At 38.5% G+C, this 12,982-nt stretch overlaps 1 protein-coding gene across 1 annotated transcript in view; it reads right to left on the bottom strand.

The window, feature by feature from the left end:
• The window catches only part of ITSN2 (intersectin 2), a 171,018-nt gene that overhangs the window by 63,888 nt on the left and 94,148 nt on the right, over positions 1-12,982 (bottom strand). Inside the window, exons 23-24 of the mRNA XM_006835299.1 lie at positions 8,647-8,720; positions 3,579-3,745 (exon numbers count right to left, since the gene is read on the bottom strand). Coding sequence (XP_006835362.1) covers positions 3,579-3,745; positions 8,647-8,720 — 241 coding nt within the window. The remainder of the gene's footprint in view (positions 1-3,578; positions 3,746-8,646; positions 8,721-12,982) is intronic.

The following is a 12,982-nucleotide window of genomic DNA, read 5'->3' as shown; positions in this document are numbered from 1 at the left end:
GAACAAATTAAAAAATTTGGATGAGATGGACACATTTCTAGAAAAACACGACCTACCTAAACTTACTCAGACTGAAGTAGAAAATTTGAACAAACGCATAACAAAAGAAGAAATTGACCAGATCATCAAGAAACTCCCAATCAACAAAAGCCCAGGCCCAGATGGCTTCACGGGTGAGTTCTACCAAACATTCAGAGAAGTACTGTCACCAATTCTACTCAAATTATTCCAGAACATAGAAGAGGATGGAAAACTCCCTAATACTTTTTATGAAGCAAGTATAACCCTCATACCAAAACCAGGGAAGGACACCACTAAGAAAGAAAATTATACACCAATATCCCTCATGAACATAGACGTAAAAATTCTCAACAAAATCCTAGCCAAAAGAATCCAACAACACATCAAAAATATAATACATCTTGATCAAGTGGGCTTCATAAAAGGGATGCAAGGATGGCTCAACATCAGGAAAATGATCAACGTAATCCATCATATAAACAAGAAAAAGGAAACGAACCACATGATCATTATCAATTGACGCAGAAAAAGCATCTGACAAAATCCAACATCCATTCCTGATAAAAACACTCAACAAAATAGGAATTGAAGGGAAATTACTCGACACAATCAAGAGCATATATTCAAAACCAACAGCCTACATCACGCTCAATGAAGAGAAACTGAAAGCCTTCCCCCTGCGAACAGGAACCAGACAAGGATGCCCATTATCACCGCTGGCAAGAGTAGTCAGGCTGGCCCAGGATCTGGCAGTATTTCGTTCTGCTGTGCATAAGGTTGCTATGAGTCGGTACCAACTTGATGGCACCTAACAACAACAACAACAAAAATCAAAGACTATCCACAGATAAGCAAAAATTATTAAAATTCTTCTCCATTTTTCTCTCATATGTGTGTGTGGTCAAATTATCTTCATATACTTTAACCAAAAGAACATATTGCAACAGACTGAATGCAGAAACAGATATGAGAACCTAGCTGTAGTCAACTAAGTCAGACATTAAAGGAAATTTGCAGGGATATGCAATAATGCCATTCATCTCATTAAATTTCCCTCTTTGAGAGAAAATATATTTTTACTTGTTTACCATAAAGAAAAAATCCATAACTTATATAACCAACCATGGTTTAATGTTAATTTAAAATGAATTAATAGAATTAATTTCAAAGTTGAAATATCCAACATGGTAACTATCACTAGAAATAACCCATACTGTTTAAGATTCTCAATAGTGTTAAGAATTCTTGACACCAAAAAGTTTAAGAACCACTACATCACAACACATTGGTGATGAAGTGAAGAGGATCAGAAAATCAAGCATTTAATGTGACTCCCATGAATGTTAGAGGCTACAGTGAAGACTTACAAATGCCTCCAAGGTGGTTGTTTTTTTGTCTCCCTGGATCCTGAGCCACACCCTAGGTTTAGTTATCACCACCCAGCCCTTTGGCTCTTGTTCTTAGAATTTCATGAAATTTGTCTCCCCTCCCTTATTGTTAGGTGCCTTTGAGTCAGTACTGACTCACAAGAGACCTTATGCACAACAGAATGAATCATTGCTTAGTCTTGAACCAACCTCACAATTGTTGCTATGCTTGAGCCAATTGCTGCTGAAACTATGTCAATCTACCTCATTGGGGCATTCCTCTTTTTTGCTGACCCTCCACTTTACCAAACATGATATACTTCTCCAGGGAACGGTCCCGCTCTTGATGATATATCCAAAGTATGAGAGATGAAGTCTGCCCATCATGGTTTCTAAGGAGCATTCACGCTGTACTTCTTCCAACACAGAGTGGTTTGTTCTTGTGGCAGTTCGTGATACTTTTAATATTCTCCTCCAATACCATAACTCAAATGCATCAATTCTTCTACGGTCTTCCTTATTCACTGCCCGATTTTTGCATGCATATGAGACTAATGAAAATACCATGGCTTGGGTCAGGCACACCTTAGTCCTCAAACTGACATCTTTGCTCTTTAACACTTTAAAGAGGTCTTGTGCAGCAGATTTGCCTAATCATTTGATTTCCTGACAGCTGCTTCCATGAGTGTTGATGACTGATGCAAGCAAAATGAAGTCGTTGACAACTGCAATCTTTTCTCCATTTATATGGATGTTGTTTATTGGTTCACTGGTAAGGACTTCTGTTTTCTTTACATTCTTTTTTTACATTGAGGTGCAACTCATACTAAAGGCTGGGGTCTTTGATCTTCATCAATAAGTATTTTAAACTGTCTTCAGTTTCAGCAACTGAGGTAGTATCATCTGCATATCTCAGGTTGTTAATGAATTTTCCCCCCAATCCTGATGTCACATTTTTCTTCATATAATCCAGTTTTTCAGATTATGTGGCCAGCATACATATTAAATAAGTATGGTGAAAGAACACAAATCTGGCATACTTCTTTCCTACTTTTAAACCATTCAGTATTCTCTTGTTCTGTTTGGATAACTGTCTCTTAGTCTATGTACAGGTTCCTCATAGGCAAAATTAAATGGTCTGGAAGACTCATTCTCTGCATTGTTGTCCATAGCTTGTCAGAAACCACAGAATGGAAAACCTCTGTGCAGTCAATAAAGCACAGGTAAATAAATATCTTTCTGGTATTCTGTTTTCAGCTAAGATTCATCTGACATTAGGAATGATATAGTCTTCATTCCATGTCCTTGTCTGAATCCAGCTTGAACCTCTGGAAGCTCCCTGTCAGTGTACTGTTTACAACTGTTTTAGAATTATTTTGAGCAAAATTTTAATTGAAAGTGATACTAATGATCCTGTCCAATAATTTCCTTATCAGTTGGGTCACCTCTCTTTGGAATAGGCACAAATATGGATCTCTTCGATCATTTGGCCAGGTAGCTCTCTTCTAAATTAATTGGCACAGATGAGTGAACGAACATCTCTAGTGCTTCATCAGTTTGTTGAAAGATTTCAATTTGCATTCCATCAGTTCCCAGTGTTTTGTTCTTTGCCAATACTTTCATTGCGCCATGGACTTCTTCCGTCATTATCACTGGCTCTTGATCAAATGCTACCTCTTGAAATGGTTGAACACGGACCATTTCTTTTTGGTACAGTGACTGTTGTGTAGTCCTTCCATCTTCCTTTGATGCTGTCTGCATCATTCAATATTTTGCCCATACAATCCTTCAATATTGCAACTGGATTCCAAAAATAAGCCTTTTGCTTTTTTATTTTTTAAATTAAAACTACCTTGAGTAGTAAAGAGCCTTTGTGGTATAAAGGTTAAGAGCTTGGCCACTAACTAAAAGGTTGATAGTTCCAATCCACCAGCTGCTCCAAGGGAGAAAGATTAGGCAGTCTGCTTCCAAAAAGATTACAGTCTTGGAAAACCTGTGGGACAATTCTACTCAGTCTGTAAGGACACTATGAGTCAGAATTCACTAAATGACACTGGTTTGGGGTTTACTTTGAGAATATTATTTGTAACCAAAGGAACCTGATAAAAAGCACACACTCTGTTTCAAGTATAAATCTTAATCAACTAGAATGAAATTATTTTGCATATTTATATATCAAAATAACTCTACCTCTTGATCTTTTGGTTTGACATAATTTGATGGAAAAATTCCAGTCCTGTCTCCAATATTTCCTGTCCACCACTCTCCATCTTTCTGGGTCACCAGTATTTCTTCACCTTCAGTGAATGTCAAATCTCCAGGTTCTACACTTGAATATGGATAAAGTGCAATATATTCTGTAGGGAACAAACCAAAAAGAAACTAACTTTGGTTGTAAGTTTATAGAAGTAAAAAAAAACAAAAAAAAAAACTATGTTAACAGCATACTAATAAAATCAAAACAATGTAGTAATCAGCAGTCTAAAGGAATATATATATATAAAAAAAACACAACAATTTTTATTGCAAATTGAGTAAAGGCTTACAGAGCATATCATCAGTTTTACAGTCCACAATTGATACACTTAGCTATATCTCAATGACTGCAATCCTCTCAATGCAACACCACTTATCCCTCTTTCTGTGATTCTTTTTTCATTCCTTTTTCTTTTCCAACCCTTCTGAATTTTGTCCTTAGGTAAATGTTGCCCTTCTGATCTCCAATGATTGACCATTCTGTGGTATACACACCTCTCTAGTATTGTTGTCCCTACTATATAACTATTTACTTCTTGTTGTTAGGTGTCATCAAGTCAGTACCGACTCATAGCAACCCTATGCACAACAGAACGAAACACTGCCTGGTCCTGGGCCAACCTCACAACAGTTGCCATGCTTGAGACCACTGATGCAGCCACTTTGCCAATCCATCTCACTGGGGGTCTTCCTCTTTTTCTCGGACCCTCCACCTTACCAAACATGATAGCCCCCTCCAGTGACTGATCCCTCCTGACAGTAAATCTGAAGTACGAGAGACGAAGTCTGGCCATCCTGGTTGTACTTCTTCCAACACAGATCTGTTTGATTTTTTGGCAGCCCATGGTACTTGCAATATTCTCCTCCAACACCATAACTCAAATGCATCAATTCTTACTACAATCTTCCTTACTCAATGTTCAACTTTCGCATGCATATGGGGTTATACCATGGCTTGGATCAGGCATACCTTAATCCTCAAGCTGACATCTTTGCTCTTCAACACTTTGAAAAGGTCTTATGCAGCAGATTTGCCTAATGCAATACGTTGTTTGATTTCTTGAATGCTGCTTCCATGAGTGTTGATGGTTGATCCAAGAAAAATGAAGTCTTTGACAACTTCAATCTTTTCTTCATTGCTAAGAATGTTTTGTTATTGGTCCAGTGGTGAGGATTTTATTTTCTTTACATTGAGATATAATCCATACCAAAGGCTGTGCTCTTTGATCTTCATCAGTAAATATTTGAAGTCCTCTTCACTTTCAGCAAGCAAGTTGTGTCATCTGCATATTGCAGGTTGTTAATGAGTCTTCCTCCAATCTTGATGCCACATTTTTCTTCATATAAGCCAGTTTTTCAGATTATTCGCTCAGTATACAGGTTGAGTAAGTATGGTTAAAGAATACACCCCTGTCACACACCTTTCTTAAATTTAAACCATTCAGTGTTCCCATGTTCTGTTAGAACAACTGCCTCTTGGTCTATGTACAGGTTCCTCATGAGCACAATTAAGTTTTCCATAATACTAATACTTTGCAATGTTGTCCATAGCTTGTCATGATCCACACAATCAAAAGCCTTTGCACAGTCAATAAAGCACATCTTTCTGGTATTCTCTGCTTTTAGCCAAGATCCATCTGACATCAGCAATGATATCCCTCATTCCATGTCCTCTTCTGAATCCAGCTTGAACTTCTGGAAGTTCTCTGTCAATGTATGTTTGCAGCCATTTCTACATTACCTTTAGTAAAACCTTATTCGCATGGCATATCTATGATACTGTCTGATGATTTCCTCATTCTGTTGGGTCACCTCTCTTTGGAATGGGCACAAATACGGATCTCTTCCAATCAGTCAGCCAGATAATTGTCATCCAAATTTCTTGGCATAGATGAGAGTGCCTTCAGTGCTGCCTCACTTTGTTGAAAGATTTTAATTTGTATTCCATCAATTCCTGGTGCCTTGTTCTTTGCCAGTTCTTTCAATGCACCTTGGACTTCTTCCTTCAGTTATCACTGGCTCTTGATCATATGCTACCTCTTGAAATGGTTGAACATCGACCATTTCCTTTTGGTACAGTGACTCTGTGTATTCCTTCCATCTTCTTTTGATGCTTTCTGTATCATTCAATAATTTGCCTATTTACTGTTTGGCTGAAAATTGAGCCACCAGTGTGAGTTCAGTTCCAGATTTTAAGGGTGACCAAGGACATACAAAATCTCAGATATCTCCAGACTTTTTCTCACCAGTAAACCTGATCTTGTTTATGATTTTGAATTTGTTCCATATTTCCCTCCACTCTATCCAGGACCTTCTAATGTGATCCCTTTCAGAATAATTAGTAGTGGTAGCTGGACTCAGGGCCTTGGAGACCAATGTTCATGGGCTTCATTCGTCCACTGGACTAATTGTTTTTCAAGCATCTTCAATTTTTATTATTCTTCTTTTCTCCGGACAGGAAGAGAACAATAGAAACACCTTAGATGACCACTCATGAGCTTTTAAGACCCCAGTTGCTACTTATCAAAGTAGGATGTAAAACATCGTGTTTACGGACTGTTTTGCCAACTGAGACTATCTATGATCCTGACCTGCTAGGCCCAGAAAGTTATTCCCTCAAGTTACTGAATAATGTCTAAGAAGTTCTCATAATTACCTCTCCCAACCCCCAACCCATATGCTCCACCATATAGAAAAATTTTATTTTTATGCTTAAGATAATATGTATCAAAATTTCAAATCATTTTAATGATGTATATGCCACACTGTAATTAGAATGCAACATTTAAACAATACATGCAATGAAGTATCCTTACCTCTTAAACATCTATCATAACAGAAAACAAACCTTCATGCTACCTCACTACAACACTTCTTATGGCTAATCTTAATTTATTGAGCCAGTCTACACTGAGTATTCATAGCAATGACTTTCTAAAAGCATAAAGTAATTTCAGTTATTTATTTTTTTTAATTGTGAACTGAGTGGTAGTTTACATGGGAGAACGTTGGCTTTACACTGTTTCCTTGCAATGATACAATTTCCTCTATGCATCATCATTCAACAGTATTTGCTTCCATTCCCTCTGTTTTTTTTTTGGGGGGGGGGGTTGGGTGTGGGAGAATGTACACAAAAACACTTAGGAATATATGATAATTAAAACAACCAAAGGGCACATTCTGCAAGCCTGCCTCCTGGCCTCCAGCACTTAAGTCTTTCTCTTGCCATGAGTCTAGAGTCCTCAGTTGTTCTCTCTCTCCATGTCCTCACCTCTGCCTCCGTCTCTGGTGTGGGTGCTTCTCTGGGTAGGGTCCTGCATTCCACTTATGCTCTTTTCCCTTGTTGGTCCTAGGGTCCTCTGTTTCTGGACTGCAAGATTAACTACACCCCCCCTTTAGTTACACAATTTATCTTTACCGTTGTGACAGTCACAATTAGTCACAATAGCAATTACTATCGAATCAAAAGAATCTTATCTCCATCTCTTTTCATCAGATATGTCTAGACAAGATGAAAACTATTCAGTGGGGACTCTATCTTCTGCTGTCCACTCTTTTTTTGTTTAAGTTTTTATTATGAATTATGTGATAGTTTACATCAGAGATCATTAGCTTTACATTCATCCTATTGTTTTTTGTTTCATTACAATGATTACAATCCCCACCAATTATCATCAACCAACAATCCTGCCTCCCAGCTGTCAGCACACAGCTCTTCTCCCTCCCTGAGTCCAGAGTCCCCAGATACTCCATCTCTCCATGTCGTCTCTACCTCCATCTCTGGTGTCACAGTTTCTCTGGGTAGGGTCCCACACTCCACTCTTCTCCTTTGATGGTCCCAGGGTCTTCTGCTCTTAGACTGCAAAGCCAGCCACTACCCTCCTTTTGTTACAAAATGTCTACCTTTATATTTGCAAGCCTCACAGTCAGTTCTGATAGCAATTATTCACTATTGTGCCAGAATAGTTTTATCCCCGTCTCCTTTTATCAGCCCTGTCCAGGTAGGCTGGAAACCACTCAGTGGAGAGTCTACCTTTCCCTGCACCCTCTGGAACTAGGCTCCCTCTTGAAAGCTTGTAAGCCAGTCACTTCTTGCCTTTGTAACATGCCTCCCCTGCCTCTGCCCCACTGCCCCACTGCCCTCCGCCATTTGGGTAGCCAATGTCTAAGCTGCCCATCTCTGTCAACTCTGTGTACCGAGGGGGTGGGGATGATCCTTGCTGTAAAGATTTGTTCTCTTTTTTGAGCTACTACATCCATAAGTATAGGTCAAGTACATCAAATTGTAGCAGATTACTCTTTTTTTCCACTCTTCTTTCTTCTAGTCGAGTTCTGATCATCCAGCCATTGAAGCCAGGTCAAGTGAGTATGGGTGTTCTTGTGCATATGCCCTCTCTTCTTATCAGCTGGATGCTTCACTCTCTGCTCTAGTCCTCTGTGGCCATGTCACTATCTCTGGGCCCAGGAGTCCCCAGGTCTTGCCATACTGCTGGCCAACCAGGTCTCAATCTGGGTTTACAAGAATCTGTTGAATGTGGTCGGACTCAGCTCACAACTTCATTGCTATTTTCCCCCCACTTCTCCTTATCGGTGACCAATGTGATCACCAGCCAGACCACATGCCTGCTCATGTGTTCCCCTTGAGTCTCAGTCTTGGAAGGGGGTTTGCCCTGAGGGGACCCGACCACTTGCCTTGATGGCTCTCAAGTGAACACCCCGTCCACTCTTCAACTAAATGCCTTCTTGAAAACTTGTAAGCCAGTCACTTAGTGCCTTTAACTCCCCCTCATTTAGGTAGCCAATATCTAAGTTGCCATCCTATCAGCAACATTTTTTGCAGATCACTCAATATTTACAAGAAATCGAGAGGGAGCAGGTTTACCTAACCTCACTTTAAAAATTTAAGTTATAAAATCAGTGAGAGTAACAACTGTGTGAATTCAGATAATTAGTCAACAACTAATCTGACTTCCATTTAATTTTCAAATTGTCAAAAACTTACCTTCTCCAACTGTATTTGTATAGGCTGTGGAGGTAGGTTTCTTGTTTACAGCTGCATACACAGCTTCTGGTTTGCTAAAACAAAAAAACAAAACAAAAATAAACAAGAACAAAGCAAAAAAGACACAAAGAGCATGAAAGGTGATTTGATGAATACAGCAAGTTTTAGTAGTATATTCTTTCCAGATGTTCCAAAATTATTTCAAATATTGCCTCAGCACACAACCGAGGTATAATTTTTCATACACAAAATACTGTTTGCAGCTGAAAACTACCCAATTTTCAAATTTGTATTTTTAAAATATTATTGTCATCACTGTTATGTGCCATCAAGTCCTTTTCAACTCATAGTGACTCTATGCACAACAGAATGAAACACTGCCTGGTCCTGGGGCCAACCTCACAATTGTTGCTGCTACACTTGAGTCCACTACTGCTGAAACTGTGTCAATCTACCTTGTAGGGGGACTTCCTCTTTTTTCTATGACCCTCCACTTTACCAAATATTATATCCTTCTCCAAAGAATAGTCCCTCTTCTGATAGTATGCCTGAAGTATGAGAGACGAGGTCTGGCCATCATGGCTTTCAAGGTGCATTCAGGCTGTACTTCTTTCAACACAGATTAGTTTGATCTTTTGGCAGTGCATGGTACTTTTAATATTCTCCTCCAATATCATAACTCAAATGCATCAATAATTCTACAGTCTTCCTTATTCACTGTTTAACTTTCACATCCATATGAGGTTACTGAAAATACCATGGCTTGGGTCAGGTGCACCTTGGTCCTCAAACTGAAATCTTTGCTCTTCAACACTTTAAAAAAGTTGTTGTGCAGCAGATGTTGTTGTTAAGTGCCGTGAAGTCGGTTCTGACTCATAGTGACCTGTACAGGGTTTCTGAGGCTGTAAATCTTTATGGTAGCAGAAAGCCTCATCTTTCTCCTGCGGACTGCTAGTAGTTTAGAACTGCTGACTTTGCAGTTCGCAGCCCGATTCATAACCACTACGCTACCACAGCTCCTTGTGCAGCAGATATACCTAATGAAATACATTGTTTGATTTCTTGGTTGCTGCTTCCCTAAGTGTTGATGATGGATGCAAGCAAAATGAAGTCTTTGACAATTTCAATCTGTTCTCCATTTATATGGATGTTGTTTATTGGTCCACTGGCAAGGACTTTTATTTTCTTTACACTGAGGTGCAACCCACACCAAACGCTGTGGTCTTTGAGCTTCATCAGTAAGTATTTTAAGTCAGCTTCGCTTTCAGCAAGCAAGGTTATTATGTATCATCTGCATATCGCAGGTTGTTAATGAGTTTTCCTCCAATCCTGCGGCAATGTTTTTCTTCATGTATTCCAGCTTCTCAGATTATGTGCTCATCATATAAACTGAATAAGTACAGTGAAAGAACAGAACCCTAGCACACACCTTTCTTAATTTTAAACCATTCAGTGTTCCTTTGTTCTGTTCAAACAACTCCCTTTTGGTCTACGTACAGGTTCTTCATGAGCACAATACTCATTCTCTGCATTGCTATCCATAGTTGGTCATGATCCACACAGTCAAAAGCTTTTGTGTTGTCAATAAAGCACAGATAAAGATCTTTCTGGTATTCTGTGCCTTCAGCCAAGATCCATCTGACAGTAACAATGATATCCTTCATACTACGCCCTCTTCTAAATCTGGCTTGAACCTCTGGAAGTTTTCTGTCAATGTACAGTTGTCGTTTTTGTATTATCTTCAGCAAAATTTTACTTGCATGCAACACTAATTGTATTGTCTGATGATTTTCACATTTTGTTGGGTTACCTCTCTTTGGAATGGGCATAAATATGGATCTCTTTGTCAGTTGGCATAAATAAGTGTTCTTCCAGTGCTTCATCAGTTTGTTGAAAATTTTCAATTTGTATTCCATCAATTCATGGACCCTTTTTTTTTTTTTTTTGCCAATGCCTTCAAGGCATACTAGACTTCCTCCTTCAGTATCACTGACTCTTTATCATGTGCTACTGCTTGAAATGATTGATCATTTCTTTTTAGTATAGTGACTCTGTATATTCCTTCCATCTGCTTTTGATGCTTTCTACATTATTCAATATTTTGCCCATTGTTGTTGTTAAGTGCCATTGCGTCGTTTCTGACCCACAGCAACCCTGTACAGGGTTTCCGAGGCTGGAAATCTTTACGGGAGCAGAAAGCCTCATCTTTGTCCTGCGGAGTGGCTGGTCGTTTCGAACTTCTGACCTTAACGTTTGCAGCCCATTCTTAACCACTACGCTACCTGAGCTCCTTATAAAATCCTTCAATATTGAAATTTAAGGCTTGAATTTTTTTCTTCAATTCCATCAGCTTGAGAAATGCTGAGCATGAGATCATCCCTTTTAGTATTCTATCTCCAGGTCTTTGCACGTTTTGTTATAATCTTTGACTTCTCAAGCTGCCCTTTGAAATGTTCTATTCAGCACTTTTACTTCCTCATTTCTTCCATTTCTCTATCTGGAGAACAAGTTTCACATTCCTTCGACTTCCATCTTGGTCTTTTTTTTTTCTTTCTTGTCTTCTTAATGACCATTCATTTTCTTTGTATATAATGTTCTAGATTATCCCACAACTCTTCTGGTCTTTGGTCTTTAGTGTGTAAGGCATAGAATGTTCTTCAAATGATCTCTAAATTCAGGTGGAATATGTTCAAGGTCATTAGTTTGGCTCCTGTGGATTAGTTTTAATTTTCTTCTGGTTCATTCTGAACTTACATATGAGCAATTTATAGTATGTTCCACAGTCTGTCCCTGATCTTGTTTTGACTGATGATATGGAGCTTTGCCAGTGTCTCTTTCCACATATTTAGTCAATTTGATTTCTGCATACTCCATCCGGTGAGGTCCTTGTGTATAGTCAACTTTTATGTTGTTTAAAAAAGGTTATTTGCAGTGAAGTCATAGTGGTGGTGGTGGTGGTGTGTAGTGGAGTCAGTTCTAAGTCATAGCGATCCTGTACAGGGTTTCCGAGGCTGTAAACCTTTACGAGAGCAGAAAGCCTAGTGAATTCATTGCTCTTGCAAAATTCTATCATACAATCTCCAGCATCATTTCTATCGCCAGGCCATATCTGTCAATTACTTATCCTTCCTTTTTGTTTCCAAGCTTTGCATTCCAATATCAAGTAATTATCAATATACCTTGATTGTATGTTTGATCAGTTTCAGACTGAAGAGTTGGTAGAATCATCACTGGCTTTAGTGGTTGGTGCATAAATTTGAATAACTGTGGTATAAGCTAGTCTTCCTTGTAGGTGTACAGATATCACCCTATCATAGACAACACTGTACTTTAAGACAGATCTTAAAATGTTCTTTTAATGATAAACGTAATGTCATTCCTCTTCAATTTGTCATTCCCGAAATAGTAAACTATATGATTGTCAGATTCAAAATGGCCAATACTAGTCCATTTCAGCTCGCTGATGCCTAGGATACTGATATTTAGGCATTGCATTTCATTTTACCAACTTTCATACTTCATACATTCCACATTTTGATTATTAATGGATGTTTATAGCTGTTTTTCTTCATTTTGAGTTGTGCACCACCAGCACATGTAGGTCCTGAAGACTTTACTCTATTCGAATCATCATGAACAACTCTACTTTGAGGAGGCAGCTCTTCCGCAGTTGCATTTTGAGTGCCTTCCAACCTGAGGTTTTCATCTCCTGACACTATATCTGACAGTGTCCCACTGCTATTCATAAAATTTTCAGTGACTAAATATTTGGAAGCAATCTGTCTCTCCTTCCTAGTCTATCTTCATCTAGAAGCTTATCTAAAACTTTAAAAAATCTCTGGATAGGTATAGCATATAAATAACATAAACATTTTATATATATTAATATGCATATTAAAAAATTTAAATCTCAGGATAAGTGTAGTAGTAGTTTACATTTTTAATTCAGGAAACCGTTTTCAAAATTTCTAAGACTGTTATGTTTAAGATTAAGTGCTAGACATGTCTGGGTTATATCCAGGCTCCCCAAGACCTATGAATAAACTTACAGTAAGGTGATTTTCAGGTAAATAGAAGTAGAACCTTATGACAATTTGTAGCCATAAATGAATACTCTGCCATGTATAAGTGCTAAATTCTCCATTACTTTAGGTTTTCAAGTTATTTGTCTTACCTGTTGGAAGAGATTTGGTAATTAAATGAAGAAGGAGGAAGTACTATAATGTAGCCAAGGGAATGGAGAAGAAATGCCTTTCAAGTATTTTAAAGCATTTGTTATTGTCAGGTGCCATCGAGTTGGAACTGACTCTTAGCGACCCCATGCACAGCAGAACGA

Source organism: Chrysochloris asiatica, unplaced genomic scaffold (genome assembly GCF_000296735.1).
Source record: "Chrysochloris asiatica unplaced genomic scaffold, ChrAsi1.0 scaffold00016, whole genome shotgun sequence".
In the NCBI taxonomy this organism is placed as follows: domain Eukaryota; kingdom Metazoa; phylum Chordata; class Mammalia; order Afrosoricida; family Chrysochloridae; genus Chrysochloris; species Chrysochloris asiatica.
The sequence above is the reverse complement of the archived record's forward strand: the minus strand, read 5'-3'. Positions and strand labels throughout refer to the sequence as shown.